Source organism: Rosa chinensis, chromosome 4 (genome assembly GCF_002994745.2).
Source record: "Rosa chinensis cultivar Old Blush chromosome 4, RchiOBHm-V2, whole genome shotgun sequence".
NCBI lineage: Eukaryota > Viridiplantae > Streptophyta > Magnoliopsida > Rosales > Rosaceae > Rosa > Rosa chinensis.
In genome coordinates, this window is record NC_037091.1 from 42,245,711 (window position 1) to 42,261,344 (window position 15,634).

Below are 15,634 nucleotides of genomic sequence, written 5' to 3' on the forward strand. Positions count from 1 at the left end.
CTGTATTGTTGAAATTAAAATATGTGCGCACAGTAGGATTTCACCACCTCACTCGTTTGAAGACGCTCCGAATTGGTGCGTTCTGGGAGGAGCTGGACGCCTTCCCTCATTTTCAGCTTCCTCCTAATTCACAACTTGTTGAGTTATGCTTGTTTGGGTGGCCTAAGCTCGAGTCTCTGCCCCAACAAATTCAGCACTTAACTTGTTTAAAACAACTCTGGATAAGTGATTTTAAGGGACTAGAGGCTCTTCCTGAGTGGTTGGGAAATCTTACATCTCTTGAGTCTCTGAGAATCTGGTTCTGTGAGAATCTCAAGTATCTGCCTACACAAAATGCTATGACAAGCCTCACCAAATTAAAGAAGCTCCGCAGTGACGGATGTCCCCTGCTCAAAGAAAGATGCACCAAGGAGACTGGCCCAGAATGGCCCAAGATTTCTCACATCCCAGATCTTCAGTGTAATTTTTTTTACCACATTCTCTTTATTTCCTTTTTTCTACAAATCTCTTTCTTATTATGTCTCATTTTTCATCTTTCTTAACTCAGTTGGCAATTGGTGATATGCAATGCCTGCCTTACTGAACTAGAATGTCTGTACACGTTACAAGGTTAATCAATTTCCACCTAAAGCAGGGTAAGCTTTTCAAAGCACCGTCTTTTCTTCTCTTTTCACTTTTTTTTTTTCGCTTTAACCAGTAATGCATTAACCAATCCTACTTTTTCCTTTTGGCATAAATTATATGGTGGCAGGCTCTATCGTACCTGACGGCAAGAATAGGTGATGATCACCTCTCCCATGTATGGCTTGTCTGCTGTGTTTCATTGAAGATAAGGTGACCATGATACTGGAAAAATATACTTTAATCATTTCAATCTAATTTTATCATATTTGCTTTCTCATGGAGGATAGACATACTATTAGAAATCATTTGTCTGTTATAAACTTAGAATTTCACATCTTTTACATGAAATGGTTTGGATGCCATGTTCCATTCTTTAAGGAAGACTTTCAATGAAATAAAAATATATCTATACCCTGTTTATTAATAGTCAATTCCACGATTGCCATTTGCATTTTAATTCCCTGATGATTTAATATTAAGGAACTTTCCTTTACAAATTTTCAAGGATTGGATTTCTTTTAGCTGCATACAGAGTTATCTGAAACCAGTGGTGCATTGCTCACTACTAGAATTATGGCCTCAGACATCGGCCAAAAACCGATGAGAAAAAGAATTCCGACCGATGTCTTAGTGGGTGATGAGAAAGATCTGGAAAATGCAGACATCGGTTTTTAGCCGATGTCTGGTATAATTATATACATCGGTTCTTCATTATAAATCGATGTAAATACGTTTAAATTCTGACAAACTTATATGTTTATATATTGTTAAACCCTCATATTTTTGCCTTTAATGCTTATAGAAATATAGATCCTATAGCCCAACTATACATTTTAACATCGTTATTTACTTAAAAACGATGACTGATATTGTTTCACACATCAGTTACCATGAACGTTTCTTGTTGTTCATGATTTAGACGTGTAATTTGGCTCATATCCTACCATTCCTTATTCAATAAACACAGTTGAATATTATATGAACCGATTTATTTACTTACATTAACATCAGATTCTAGGGAAAAAACGATGTTAATCATCTTATACTACATCGGTTCCAGTAAAAGAACGATGTCTAATGCTATGTAATATATCGAATCACTAAAAAAAACGATGTCCATATATTTTCATAACATCGGTTTTCTTGTCCTCATCGATGGCAATACTTATATTGGACATCGATCTTTGTCTAAAAGACGATGTGCAGTAGCTTATGGCACATCGATTCCAACATAATAATTCGATTTCCTGTTGTTAATGGGACATCGATTTTGATTTTGGAACTGATGTATCTCTCTTACTGGACATCAGTTCTTATAGCTATAACTGATTTAAACTTTATACATAGACATCAGTTTGAAATAAGAGGATTGATGTACACAAAATATGTAGCTGCTGCTATATAATATTGCAATATCCACAATTGACCAAAGTGATTTCAATATATATTGGGGTATTTTGTCCAAAATCATCATCATTGACAGTTCACAAAATAGGCAAAACAAAACCCCAATTAACCTACTACAAGGCTAGCCTAACAATGCCTATATATAGCAATTTTGTTCATAATTGCTGCATTCACTTCATCTACTACAAAAAAAGTGAACCAAAAGCTATCTAGCAGCCTTACTCAAAATCCTCATCCTAGTCAGAATCTACAACAAGGTCTGTAAGTAGTCAAAGTGAACCAAAAGCTATCTAGCCTTACTCAAAATCCCCATCCTAGTCAGAATCTACAACAAGGTCTGCAAGTAGTCGGCCACCTCCATGCGCACCTCGTCAAGTTGTTGTTGGGTATATCCTTTCCGAGTCTTTACCGCCCACTACAAATATATATATATATATATATATATATATATATATATATATACACAACAAACATATATCAATGTAAGTCATAATGAAATGGGCTAATATTTAAACCAAAGTTTCTGTTAATTCCTAATACGTATACCTTGGTCGAAAAGGAAAGTGTGTCATCATTAATAATATCCTTCATGTACCGCATAACATAGTAGCCACACTCAATTCCACCCGGTTGTTTAGGTACGCCCTATTTATTCACGTTATTAATTAAATTTGAAAGACTTTATCACTCTAAATCAAATATTATAACTCAATCAACCACATATACAATGCTTACCGGGAGTAGTCTTAATTTAGGCATTTTGTTAGCCCTCCCCTTTTCAGCATTGTAACTTTTAACCGCACTGCATGCACCACCAAGTGTGTTCAGTTTCAGCAGAAATGTTACTTGGTGAAAAATAAATTAAAATAAAGAAGCATAACATTGCTTACTTCATCACTGCAGTTTCCCATGCCGTGTAATGGACCGGTTTTGGCAAAGGGTCTAAGATGTAGACTTCATCCTCCCAAATGATTGTCAAAATCCAATGTTCCCTACATTATTTCATAGCCCACATGATGCAACTAACCAAGCAGAATGCAGCTGACCACTAAAAGTATAAAAAGAATACTTACCCCGGATTGTAGGGCATAAAGAATATACGATCAGCCTTTCCCTCTTTCAACCGATCCACTAAGTAAGGACCAAATCCTGATCTCTCACAGTTATATGTGGCTGCAGGATCAATGAATGCAAAGGTGTCCAACTCATCTCTCTCAGTAAGAGTTTCATGTAGGTGCCTGTGTCAAAATAGACTAATTAAATTGCTGAAACTTGAGACATTTAAAATCAAAGTTTGGGTGTTGAGTAAGAAGGTTCTTACGCCATGTATGCTGCTATCACTCCTTGGCCAATCTTCTTCATTTCTAAAAGATCAGTGACATTCTCAGTCAATATGAAGAGCTCTTTGTGTAACCCGAAGACTTTATCGTCCAACACCGTGCTTATCGACTCACTAGTTTGGCTCATAATAGTTTTGGCATGTTTATACAATAATTTGCAGCGCTTTGGTACAAATGAGTTTAGCTTAGCTTGATCAAACAATTGTTTGACAAAATCCATCTTCCTTTTCTTTTTCTGTTAGCATATAAATTAAATCACATCATTATTTAATGAAATTGACTTTAATTAGCACATCCTACAGTGGCAAAATGAAGCTGATCCTACTAAATAAATTTCTTCAACAACTCACACTCACTTCAAACAACAATATGTAGATCAAATTTAGGTCCTTACCTTATTCACTCTTCGAATAACAAGCTCCTCAGGCCAAGCCACATGACTTCCAACAGCTTGGCCAACCAATCCCATCTCACCCTCCACTGGGAAAGGAAGTCGTGCTTCAGCTTGAATGGCCCCATCCACTGACACCCTAACACACCCCTCCTTCAACAAAACTCCATGTATCATCCTATTAACATCCTCATCCTCAAATACGGTACCAAAAGCAACTATGTTGCTGATGGTATCCACTGCTAACTCACATGTGCCACCCTAGACGAAGAACCAAATGCAAATAGTGCCCAATGTAAACATATTTCAGAAATAACATGAAAGTAAAAATCATGGAACTGGAATTAAAATAATATATAGTTACCATTTCATTAGGGGGAGGAACAACCTCGCAGTCCTGAACCTCTTCTTTCACCTTGGCTTCATCAAGATTATTTGAGGTAGTTAGTGTTCTATCATGGATACTTCCTTTATCCGATACAGGGGAAATTCTACAGTTTCCCACAACATGGACATTCAAAGGTGGAGTGTTGGGTGTCTTCCCTGTTATCATTGCTTCTAATGCAGCAATCCTTTTATGTAAGAGCTCTTTTGCCTTTGCTTGCTGTGCAGTGAGCATTTTCTTTGTCTCCTCCAACTCTCTATCACGCTCTCTATCACGTGCTAGTAAGTCTGCCTTGGTAATTCTAATCCTTTTCAGCTTCGGAAGTTTAAAGTATGTAGAGGGATTGATGAAGCCTCCAACACCCCTCACCCTACCCGAGTGTTCAGGAGTTTCTAATGCTTGAGAAAGAACATCGCTACTCCCTGAAATCTCAAGCTCACCTTTACTTTTCTTCTCCAACAAATCATCCTAATAAGATATAGACAGATTAGCTACATATGGGGAAAATAAGCCAAAAATTACACTACTTACAAAAATTCATCCTAATAATCAGCAGCTATATCAATGTTTTTCTAGTTAACGGGCACTTACTATCTTTGTCACCACAGCTCTAGCCTCTTCATCTATGTCCCCATCTTTACGTTGACGGGCTTTCTTCCACATAATTGCACGATCTATTACCTCTCCTTCAGGCAAAGTCTTTTTCTGTCCACAGATTAAAACTCTTTGTAAATACACTATACAATTCACTTGATAGATATCAATAAGCTCATAAAAATGGAAACCAAAAATACAAAGGACAAACAGATTACAACCAGCTCCTCTTCTAGTCCAATATATCCTTTTCTTGATAATCGATGATGATATTTTCTCTTCTGAACTCTTTCACTTTGTTTATTATGTAGTTCCTGCACAAAAAAAAAAAAAAAAAAAAAAAAAAAAACAAGACCATTAATTGTCTCAATCACATATAAATCACAAATTTTGCATAAGAGTTCACTTCATAAAGTATAATTACCAGCCATTTCTCGGTAGTCCTCTCTTTCACAAATTGCCTCCATGGCTGCCTCCCAACAAATGCATATTGACTTGGTGGCTTTCTCAACTTCTTCTTCTTTCCCAAGTATGGGAGCACATATTTTCTTGTTAACATGGTCTTGAATGCTCTCCATTTAGTGCCAGCAGATGTCAATACCAGTTTCTTACTTTCAGGGGCGACCTTGAATGTATCCTATGCATTAAAGATAAAACATTCAGTGACTACAGCTTAGTGTATCAAATTGATTTCAATATTAATATAGATTCAAATGCCCATCAGCACCATTTCAATGACAATGGCACATCAATATAAATGAGCAAAACATGATAATGACAATGAAAACTATAAATCATTACCTTAACATCGAGCCAAAGTTTATCCTTCAAGTCACCGTCCACGTCGGGCCAGCTTACAATGTTGATGGGCACCTTAGTCCGCGCCAACATTCCTATATAAGACTGTAGAGTGTGCCTTATTGATCCATTTAGATTGCTCGTGTCAGTGTATGTCACTTTAAACTTTTTTCCCAAAGCTTTCTTGACCAAGACCTTGTACATGGCAACCACATTTCGCTTCCCTCTAGCAGCAGCTGATTCAGTGCTCGTGACAGTGTTGGCTGATACAGAATCGTCTTTTTCTTCAAGCACTTCATCAGTCTCAGGTTGAGAAGTCTCCTCATCTTTCTTTTTCTTTGATTTTTTGCCTCTTGGAGATTTGCGAATTCCCTTCTTGGAACCCATTGCTACCTGCAATATGTTCACAATTGATAAAGAAAATGCTATATAAGGGAAACAAAAGAGTAAATTGCAGCAAGATACAACAGCAACATGATGTACATCAAAAGACCATCAGAAGGCAACAAAGTGTGGAGGTTTAATGCAGTTATATAAATCACAAAGTAATGCAGTTATATAAATCACAAACTAATGCAACAAGAGTATCACAAACTAATGCAGTTATATAAATCACAAATTTGTTTCAAAGTCTTATAAAACAGAAATAAAAAAGTAGAAGGCACCAAATACCATACAAAATGGAAACCTCTATTGTTCTCTTGCAGCGGTGAACTGCTGAACCCAAAACCCCTCAACATTCGCTCTTATGTAAGTGGAATCATCCTCATTCTCATCTTCCTCGCAATATGGAATTTCTACACATAATGGTTGTACTTCCATGATGGTGTCCCCTAGATCATCGTCATGGAAAGAATCATGATAATCTCTATTCGGGGTCATTAGCACAACGGACCAGTCAGCATCAAGGGGATCTTCAACGTAGAAAACTTGTTTCACTTGACCAGCAGAAGCAAATTTATCATTTATGTGGCCTTGCCGATTAAAGTTGACTAATGTGAAACCAAACTCATCTTGTTTAATTCCTTTTTCATTCTCTGCCCATTGACACAAAAACAAGGGAGCTTTGAAATCATGATAATCGAGCTCCCAAATCTCTTCAATAAACCCATAAAAAGTCATATCACTCTCCACCGGATTTTTATCCTTGGCACTCGATAACTGCATCGTCTTAGCCACTAAGGACACCCCACTATTTTGGACAGCTCTAGCATTGTCTCTCTGCTTTGTGAAGTATTTAGCTCCATTATATCGATAGGCTTCATAAGTAAAAACTGTAAAACTTGGTTTTCCAGCCAACCACCTCACTGTATGAGAGACATTGTTTGGTCTACACTTAAGTTCAGCTAACACCTTGGATTGAAACCAATCGGCAAAGGTGCGATTGTGCTCACTTTGTAGCCACTTTTTGCTCTTCTTTTTTCCTCCGTATTGCTGCTCCACAATCTTCTTATGTGTCCTACAGTAGATATAAAATTAGACATGCGATAATAATGATCATATTCAAAGAAGATGCGAGAGAAATCATACTTGCTGAAAATACTTACTTTCTATATGGATCCACCTCAGCATTATTGAACAACACATGGAGATGTGCCTGGTCTCTCACTTCTTCATCTATTGACTTCAGCTTCGTACCCGAAAGTGGGCCAGAGACCTTAGATGGACCCTTAGGAACACCAACTGAACTACATTGTTGTAAAAACTCGGAGCAAAACTCAACAGATTCTTCTCCAAGGTAGCTCTCAGCTATGCAACCCTCAGGATGAAAACGATTGCGGACATACCCCTTTAGTACTTTCATAAATCGTTCAAAAGGGTACATCCACCTATAAAAAACAGGGCCACATAATCGAACTTCTCTAACTAGGTGCATAGTGAGATGTACCATAATATCAAAAAATGAGGGAGGAAATATCTTCTCTAGCTCACACAAAGTCAGCACCAAATCAGATTGAAGCTTATCCAACTTTGACACATCAACCACTTTAGTGCACAAAGCATTAAAGAAGAAGCATAGCCTCATTATAGAAATTCTCACATGTTTGGGAAGCACCGAACGGATGGCCACCGGAAGCAATTGTTGCATCAACATGTGGCAATCATGAGATTTCAAACCATACAATTTCAAATCTTCCATGGAAACCAGATTTTTGATATTTGATGAATGACCATCAGGGACCTTCATAAACAAAAGAGATTTGCACATTTTTATCTTCTCCGCCCTTGACAAACTATATGGGGCAGCAGGTAAATATGTTCTTTTCTCCCCAATTTTCGGACCCAAATCAACTCTTACACCCATTTCAACCATATCTAAGCGGGCAGCAACACTGTCTTTTGTTTTGAAAGGCATGTTTAACAAAGTACCAATCACACTTTCGCAAACATTCTTCTCAATGTGCATCACATCAAGAGCATGGCGAACATGAAGAGATTTCCAATACTCTAAGTTAAAAAAATAGACTTTTTCTTCCAACAAGAAGGTGCAGCTGCATCTACAGCCGAGTTCTTCTTCTTCTTCTTTCCCTTCCCAAACTCATAGTCAACATGCTGAAGTCTCTTGAACACTTCCTCTCCGGATAGTGGTACTGGTGCAACTTCGAATTCTTGCTCATTATTAAATGCCTTCTTCTGCCTCCTATATGGATGATAGCGTGGCAAATACTTACGGTGGCAACCGTAAGACATTTTTCTACTATGGGGCAAATGCATAGCAGAAGTTTTGTCACCACAGATTGGACATGCTTTGTACCCTTTTGTACCCTTTTGTGGTGCACCCCGATAAGTTTCCATATGCGGGGAAATCATTGATGGTCCACAATAAAACAGCTCTAAGAGTGAAGTATTCTTTCCTATGTGCATCATAGACATCACTAACCCCATCCCACAAAGATCGTAGATCATCAATCAATGGCTCTAAGTAGATATCTATATCATTTCCTGGCTGTTTTGGACCAGAAATTAATAGAGATAACATCATAAACTTCCTCTTCATGCATAACCATGGAGGAAGATTATAAGTCACCAATATTACGGGCCAGCAACTATATCTACTACTCATAGAGCTATGTGGATTGATACCATCAGCTGACAATGCTAACCTAAGATTTCTTGATTCAGAAGCGAATTCGGGCCACTTATAATCAACCAACTTCCAAGCAGGAGAATCGGTTGGATGGCGCATGTGTCCATCCTTAGTTCGCTTATCTTCATGCCAAGTAAGCATTTTAGCAATTGAAGCAGATTTATACAAGCGTTTAAATCTGGGAATTATAGGAAAATACCACAACACCTTGGCTGGTTGTCCCATTTTAACAGATTTATCCTTCTTTAGCTTCCAACGAGACACACCACACTTAGGACAAGTAATTGCATCAGAAAACTCTTTCCTAAATAATATGCAGTCATTAGGACATGCATGTATTTTCTCATATTGCAACCCCAAATTGGAGAGAGTCTTCTTTGCCTCATATAGAGATTGAGGTAGTACATTATCTTTCGGAAGCAAAGACCCAACAGTGGCAAGTAACTCAGAAAAACAAGTATCACTCATACTAAACCTAGCTTTCAAATTGTGAAGTTGCGCTAATGCTTCTAACTTAGTGTGGTCACTATTATCAAATAATGGTCTTTCTGCTTCCTCGACAAACTTATTGAACTCATACGACTCCTCATCATAATCACCTTCATTAAAGGCAGCTTCACACATATTAACAGTTTCAGAACAAAACTGAGGGTTTGGAGGAGAGCCAATAGGTGCACTAGCACAGGAGGACAAAGTAGGTTCTCCATGCCAAATCCAATTTGTATAGCCCAAACTAAAGCCGTAATCAAACAAGTGTCCCCTAATGACTTTAATCGACTTCTTTTTGAAGTTTACACATCTTGAGCAAGGGCATGGAATTCTTTTAGGGTTGCTAGCATTTTCTTCAGCAAAAATCAAGAAAGTTTCAACACCCATTTCATACTTTAAAGTGTTCCTATCTTCATTAATCCAAGATTTATCCATGGCTGAAACATTTAAAAAAAAAACAGAAAAAAAAATAAAACACTCAATTAATGAAGTCATGACATCAAACAACAAAATGGAAATCAAGCTCCTCATATAAAGAATACCGAAGACCAAGACAAACAAATGGAAAACCAACGAAAAGATCAATGACAATCTAACCTGACTATGGAAGCGTCAACAAGGAATAGCCCTTCCCAAAACTAGTAACTATAATCTGCCCCAATGCCTCACTGTCCAATTAATCCTAGAATAAACAATTCAACAAAGTACTTCAATACAAATAATGATACTAAAGTGGAATAAAATATTTTTGTATGATTAAAATAAACCATTAACAAAGCTCAAAGACATTTATATATCTGTTATTTTGAGCCAGAACAAGAGAACTCAAATTTAACTTTGCCTTCTTATAGAGATGCTAGTATTACCTATGGTTTCCGAGGAGGAAGAGGTGAACTTGTTCTACTGCTGTTGCAATTACCTCTCCTTGCTATTTATATGACCTGTTAAGTCATAATAACACTTTAGACTATGATGTAGTGCAGCCCACCATCCTCCATAAATTCTGGATATAGCAAAGTTACAGGGCCTATTTGGCTGATTTAAGTATGAAATAATTTGATCTTGCAAAACCACATACTGACATGTATTTTAGACTGCAACTATGAAAAGAGAAGTTCAATGATATTAGGGTATGACATTACTTAGTATACCTTGTTGACGTACTTGATATCTATGCAATGAAAGCTTCTTTACTTTTCCCTTTTATCATATGCCTGCATAATTGTTCACACATATATAAATTTCCAAATGACTAGTAATTGTCTCAATCCACACATATATAAATCTAATCTGCCTTACGGAAAACAAGAATACAAATCGAAGTCAAATTGCTCAATTGCTGCTGATGTAGAAAAGAAAGAAGTCTGGGACATTCATAGTAATATTGTCAACATGTTGTTTCAGAACTAGTAACATAAAGCCATAAAGAGAATAGCTATATATGCAGCTCTTGCTTGCAAATATAGGTATAGGAATACTGGTCTTTTCCCATTTCAGAATCGAAAAGATCATCACAAAAACATGTAAAAAGGTTATCTTAGGGCATCAACATGTGGCAATCATGTTATCTTATTCTATCCTTCTTAATGAACATTTGAAAACTAATAGACATGTCAAAGAATCCAAATGGAGCTTGTGTAAGATTAACAACAGCATGTCCATGTCAGAAGGGAAATGAAATATTGGTTTGTACCTGGCAAACTCAGTACAGTTAGCAGAAGGCAATGATCAGTGGCATGTTCTGCCTTTCCCAAAGTATTTAGCTCAGCTCTGTATCTCTTTAAGGCCAGGTTACCCCAACAAACATTCTCACAACTCTACCTACTATAAAATCACCAAATAAAAGATTGCTTCAACAACCAAACAGTTTCTCCTGCAGAATTAAACCCACAAAATAGCAATGATCAGTAAGAAATTGAAAGATAAACAAGAAACAAAGCAAACATCATTCCATTGCTCTATGTGATCAAAGAAAGTTGTGGGGAAAAAAGATACTTAACAGGTTATTTATTTAAAAGGAACCATTTCACTTAAGATAAGTTTTTGTTTGATTCGTAACAAAAGAAACTTTTCATAAACACCAAAAGAAAAAAAATATAGTTACAGTGCTGTTAACAATATTGCAGAGCATATAAATGGAAAATGAGATGCAGGAGCTAAATGGGTATCCCAGTTTCAATATTTACATCAATTTCTACACCTTATAATCTGAATTGACAAAGGCATGGCCAACTCATTAAACATACTATACAACAGAGAAGGTGTAGTCTCACCGAGTGAATACAATTACGGTATGGCGCGGAGCAACACCACCAAACAACACAGTTCCTGTTTCACGGCATTTTGATTTTACTTTTTTGATTCCAAATTAATAGGTCCTAGCCTTCAAACTCCCCACTAACAACAAAAACAAAGGACGAAAACAAAGTTAATCAAACCTTATAAACCATTTACATCTCAAGTCAGCTAGCAGAATATATAACACAGATAAGGACAGTAGCTTGGATAATGAAACAAATACAAAGAAACCGCAAAACTTGAACAATCAAAGACATTTCATGATGTCGATCTGGCAAAAGCAAAGCCCTTTATTAAACTGATTAACTGAGATTAATCTAAGCACCATAGTTCCAACATAACCCAAATTCATGAGACCAAATTAACGAATCTAAGCACCATAGTTTCAACAGAAATCCCAAATTCATGAGACCAAACCAAGCAATCTAAGCACCATAGTTTCAACAGCAAAACTCTTCAATTCATGAGACCAAACTAAGAACTAAAAGTTTCAAAAATAAAATATAATCGACATGAACAACTCAAAAGATCAAAAACAAAAACATTCAAAGCATTTAGAGCTTTAAGCCATTCAAAAACAAACCCAATTGAAATACATAAGAATTAAACAAAAAAAACCCAAACTTTAGATCAAAACCGACCAGAAAACCAGCAAAGACCCAAACTTTAGATCAAAACCGGCCAGAAAACCAGCACTGGTGGTGAAGAGAAGAGAGAGAGAGCGGACCAACGATGGTGGCGATCGGAGAACTACCTCGAGCCGGCTCAAGTCGGACAATGACGAGCTCAGGTGGGAGAATGAGTTCGTGGTCAGGTCATTGAAGGAGCTCGCTGAAGGAGTTCGTGGTCGTGGTCGATCGAGGCTGTTCTGGGTCGATGAAGGAGCTGAAGGTGGCTCGGATCGTTGAAGGATGAGGTCGGGTCGGAGAACGAGCTCAGGTCGTAGAAAGAGGTCGGAGGAGCTCGCTGAAGGAGATCGTGGTCGTGGTCGATCGAGGCAGTTTTGGGTCGGTGAAGGAGCTGAAGGTGGCTCGGGTCGTTGAAGGATGAGGTCGAGTCGGAGAACGAGCTCAGGTCGTAGAACGAGGTCGGCCAAGGTGAAGGAACTGCGCGAAGTGAAAGTGGGAGTCGCTTTAGCTAGGGTTGGAGAGTTTTTTGTCTGAAAATACTAAGTGTTGGGGGGAATGAAAATTTAGTCCCCGCGCCTCTCAAATGTTTTAAGTTAGTCCCTCCGCGTTTTTTCAAAATTTTTGAACAAGACTTTACACATCAGTTAATTTAACGACCGATGTTTATAATCACAATAGAAATCGATTTTTCACAAACTGATGTTAGGATGTATTTTTTACATCGCGTGCAATTCCGACCGATTTAATAGTGGTGATGTCTGATGGCATAATTCTAGTAGTGGCTTGATAAAGAAATTTCCACAACATTGTTTTCTTCTGATGTTTATGACACATAATGAACTTGGAATTTATTGATGCAACCCTACTAGGATGATTGCTTAATTACTTTGCTTCAGTTTATTCATAAGTTGTATAGTCATTGTAACCTGTTATAATTTCTTTGTCTCAGGTATTAATCAGCGTCCGCTATAAGGATGAGAAATTGAGATGTATCCACCTAAAGTGGAAGCTATGCAAACAAAAGATGAGGACAGCTGACATGAGTGGCTGGCTTCTTACATTCCAAAGGTAGATTGTAAGTATCTTTCTCAAATGAGTAATTTGTGCATGTTCTTTTTCCTTGTATCACCTTCAGCTAGTTATTTAACTTATCAGTTTTTTTCATTTCCAGTGTCCCATTATTTCTTTTCCTTTGTAAGTACTAGTTTTTGTGATGGGGAAGTTCATCCTCTAGTATAACCAAAAAGACATCGATAAGGATGTAACATTATTGTTCTTATTTTGGGTTGAGGTAGAGATGTTCAATGGCAATTCTTGTTAGTAAAGTACCTGCCAGACAATTTAAACCCTCATCGATTCATTTGTGGTTGTCAGACAATTGTGATCCCTGCAACAATGATGTGAAGAATTACTTACCGCTGAATCTAGCAGCAACCTCACCATATTACTGCATCTGGAAATTATTGGTTTTCACCATCTATGTGAAGTTATGCTGAGGGGTCCCAATTGTGAGATTACTTGTATTCCAATAATCTGGATGGATGCCAAAGTTAACTTTGATATCCTAGATGCTCAGATCTTTGTTTAAAATCAACTGTAAACTTTCTTGATCCCTTTCACCTCCACAACTGTAAACTATCCGCAGATTCTTTCCTTCACAACTATTCAGTGTAGCAAGTGTGTAATTGGTCTTTTGTGGAAAAGCTGTTTGAAGCAATTAATAAAAGAAGTACACTTGTTATCATTCTCTCTTTCTTTTCCTCAGCACTGACGTATCATCTTTTGAAATCAGGTCTGCATTGAAGCTATGAGAGGCCTCCTTAAACTAGATATTCATGGGGTTCAAGTTCCAGAGGAAACATGTGCCTTGAGTGCTCGAAATTTCAGTTGTGCATGATTACTTCCATTGATGTTCTAAGTTAACCAGTCCTAAAATCATTGTAAGCTTTTCAATCCCCTACTTCTTCGGTTCTTCCCTCCTTGTGTTCCTCTTTAATTTGATTCACCAGTTTTCAAATGCATTGTACTCTGCTCTATAGGCTATTTACTTACTGCAGTTCTGGCTTTATAATTGTTTTGGCATCATTTGTAATTTCTCACCAGGCAGCTCTATCCTGCTCAAATGGAAGAACAGCTTCACTTGACATGGTGCAAACCAAGTTCAGGTACTTCAGTTCTCTATCTTATGTGTGTATTTGTTTCATTGAATGTTATGCTGCTCATGTTCTGTTTTATTCTTTTTATTTTCCCTCTTTTGATGGACTTTTCTTTTCTTCTTTCTTAGTTGTCTAGTGTTTCATAAACTTTTAAGTATCAAGCATCTTGTATACTGAACTTAGCAAAATAGAATGTAACATCAATTACCTCTTATTAGTTTCAACAATTCTCTGTATTTCCAATCTCTGCAATCATCTGCTTCCAAGTAGCACTTTGTGGTACAATAATGATTCACCTTTACATAATGATACCATTCATTTATCTGAGGTCAAACTCTGGATAAGTTTTTCCTTTGCAAACTATTTCTTTTATGTTGATTTAATGTTTTCTTCTATGTGCATTTGGATACATTTTTGATCAATTTGTTTCAGTCAGTTTGGGGAATTACATGGTTTTTTTTTTTTCTCTAATGTCCACTCTGACTCCTATCCTCTCTTACTCAGATTGTCCCAAAGATTAAGGAATTGGAGCATCAAATTCTGATCTCAGGTGGCTGCTGTTTGTTTGGCTCTCGCAAAGACTGGTAACTTTGCCCTATATTGAGAACAAACTCCATCTGCATCTTGGATAAGCCATTTAGTCAAGCATGCATGGTTTCTAGGAAACAAACCTTCTATTATCTGCGAGCTATATGAAGAACCTCCTGTCAGATATCACATTCTTGTGCTCTCTTGGTGTTTCCATGAAAGCTTAACAAATGGGCTACAAACAAGTCCCGGAGGACCTGGAGAATTTGGTTCCATAGGCTTGTTTATGAGTTAATCTAATATGGTTGTGGAGCTTATTGTGAGCTTTGAGCTTCTCGGCACTTTTCAAGCCGTATTTCTGAGATTCGAGCAATTATCTTTGTCTAGGTAAAAATGGCATCAGTTGTGGTAGTCTAAAATATTCTTATGTTCTTTCAGCGTTAGTCTGTTGGTTGATAATTTTCATGGAGAGAACTGAGAGATCAAGTGGTTGTGAGCTTTGGGTGTAATGGGGTTCTCTGTTGAGAATGGTTGTGAGAAAGTACGAGATTACTTAACAAAGAACAAGGTGTTAAAGGAAAATCAAGTTTAGTGTGCCTTATCAAACTAGGAATAGGAATAGGAGAGAAGGTTTTAGATTTCCCAATCCTACACGGATTGGTATTCCTTGTAACATTAGATTATGCACTTTGTAATCCCTATATATAGGGCTCCTATTCTCTATAATGAAATACACTTCTCTCATCAATCTCTCTCAATACCAATATACTTAAACACGTTATCAGCACGAGCCCTAAACCACAAAAGCTAAAACCCAAAAACCCGAAAAGAATTTCTTCTCCTCAAAAATCTGCGCAAGCTCCTAGCCCTCGATAGCCTCGCTGCGCACCTGCCCCTGCAGCGCACC

At 37.4% G+C, this 15,634-nt stretch overlaps 1 protein-coding gene and 3 long non-coding RNA genes across 5 annotated transcripts; 2 read left to right on the forward strand and 2 right to left on the reverse strand.

Annotated features, from left to right (window-relative positions):
- Window positions 1-168: 168 nt before the first annotated feature.
- LOC121052680 lies at window positions 169-837 on the forward strand. Its single transcript, XR_005809785.1, has 3 exons — window positions 169-459; window positions 548-635; window positions 752-837. It is a non-coding gene; the product is annotated as an uncharacterized LOC121052680 (long non-coding RNA).
- Window positions 838-2,268: 1,431 nt separating this feature from the next.
- On the reverse strand, window positions 2,269-2,837 carry LOC121052679. Its single transcript, XR_005809783.1, has 3 exons — window positions 2,767-2,837; window positions 2,578-2,676; window positions 2,269-2,446 (listed from the first exon to the last, which is right to left on the reverse strand). It is a non-coding gene; the product is annotated as an uncharacterized LOC121052679 (long non-coding RNA).
- A 5,430-nt stretch (window positions 2,838-8,267) lies between these two features.
- LOC112199334 lies at window positions 8,268-9,551 on the reverse strand. Its single transcript, XM_024340364.1, has one exon. It carries the CDS (start codon window positions 9,549-9,551, stop codon window positions 8,268-8,270), a length of 1,284 nt encoding a protein of 427 aa, XP_024196132.1.
- Window positions 9,552-13,971: 4,420 nt separating this feature from the next.
- LOC121052681 lies at window positions 13,972-14,958 on the forward strand. 2 transcript variants are annotated; one of them, XR_005809786.1, is made up of 3 exons: window positions 13,972-13,983; window positions 14,147-14,208; window positions 14,704-14,958. It is a non-coding gene; the product is annotated as an uncharacterized LOC121052681 (long non-coding RNA). The 2 variants fall into 2 exon arrangements; XR_005809787.1 differs by having other exon boundaries at window positions 13,973-13,983; window positions 14,151-14,208.
- The last annotated feature ends 676 nt before the right edge of the window (window positions 14,959-15,634 follow it).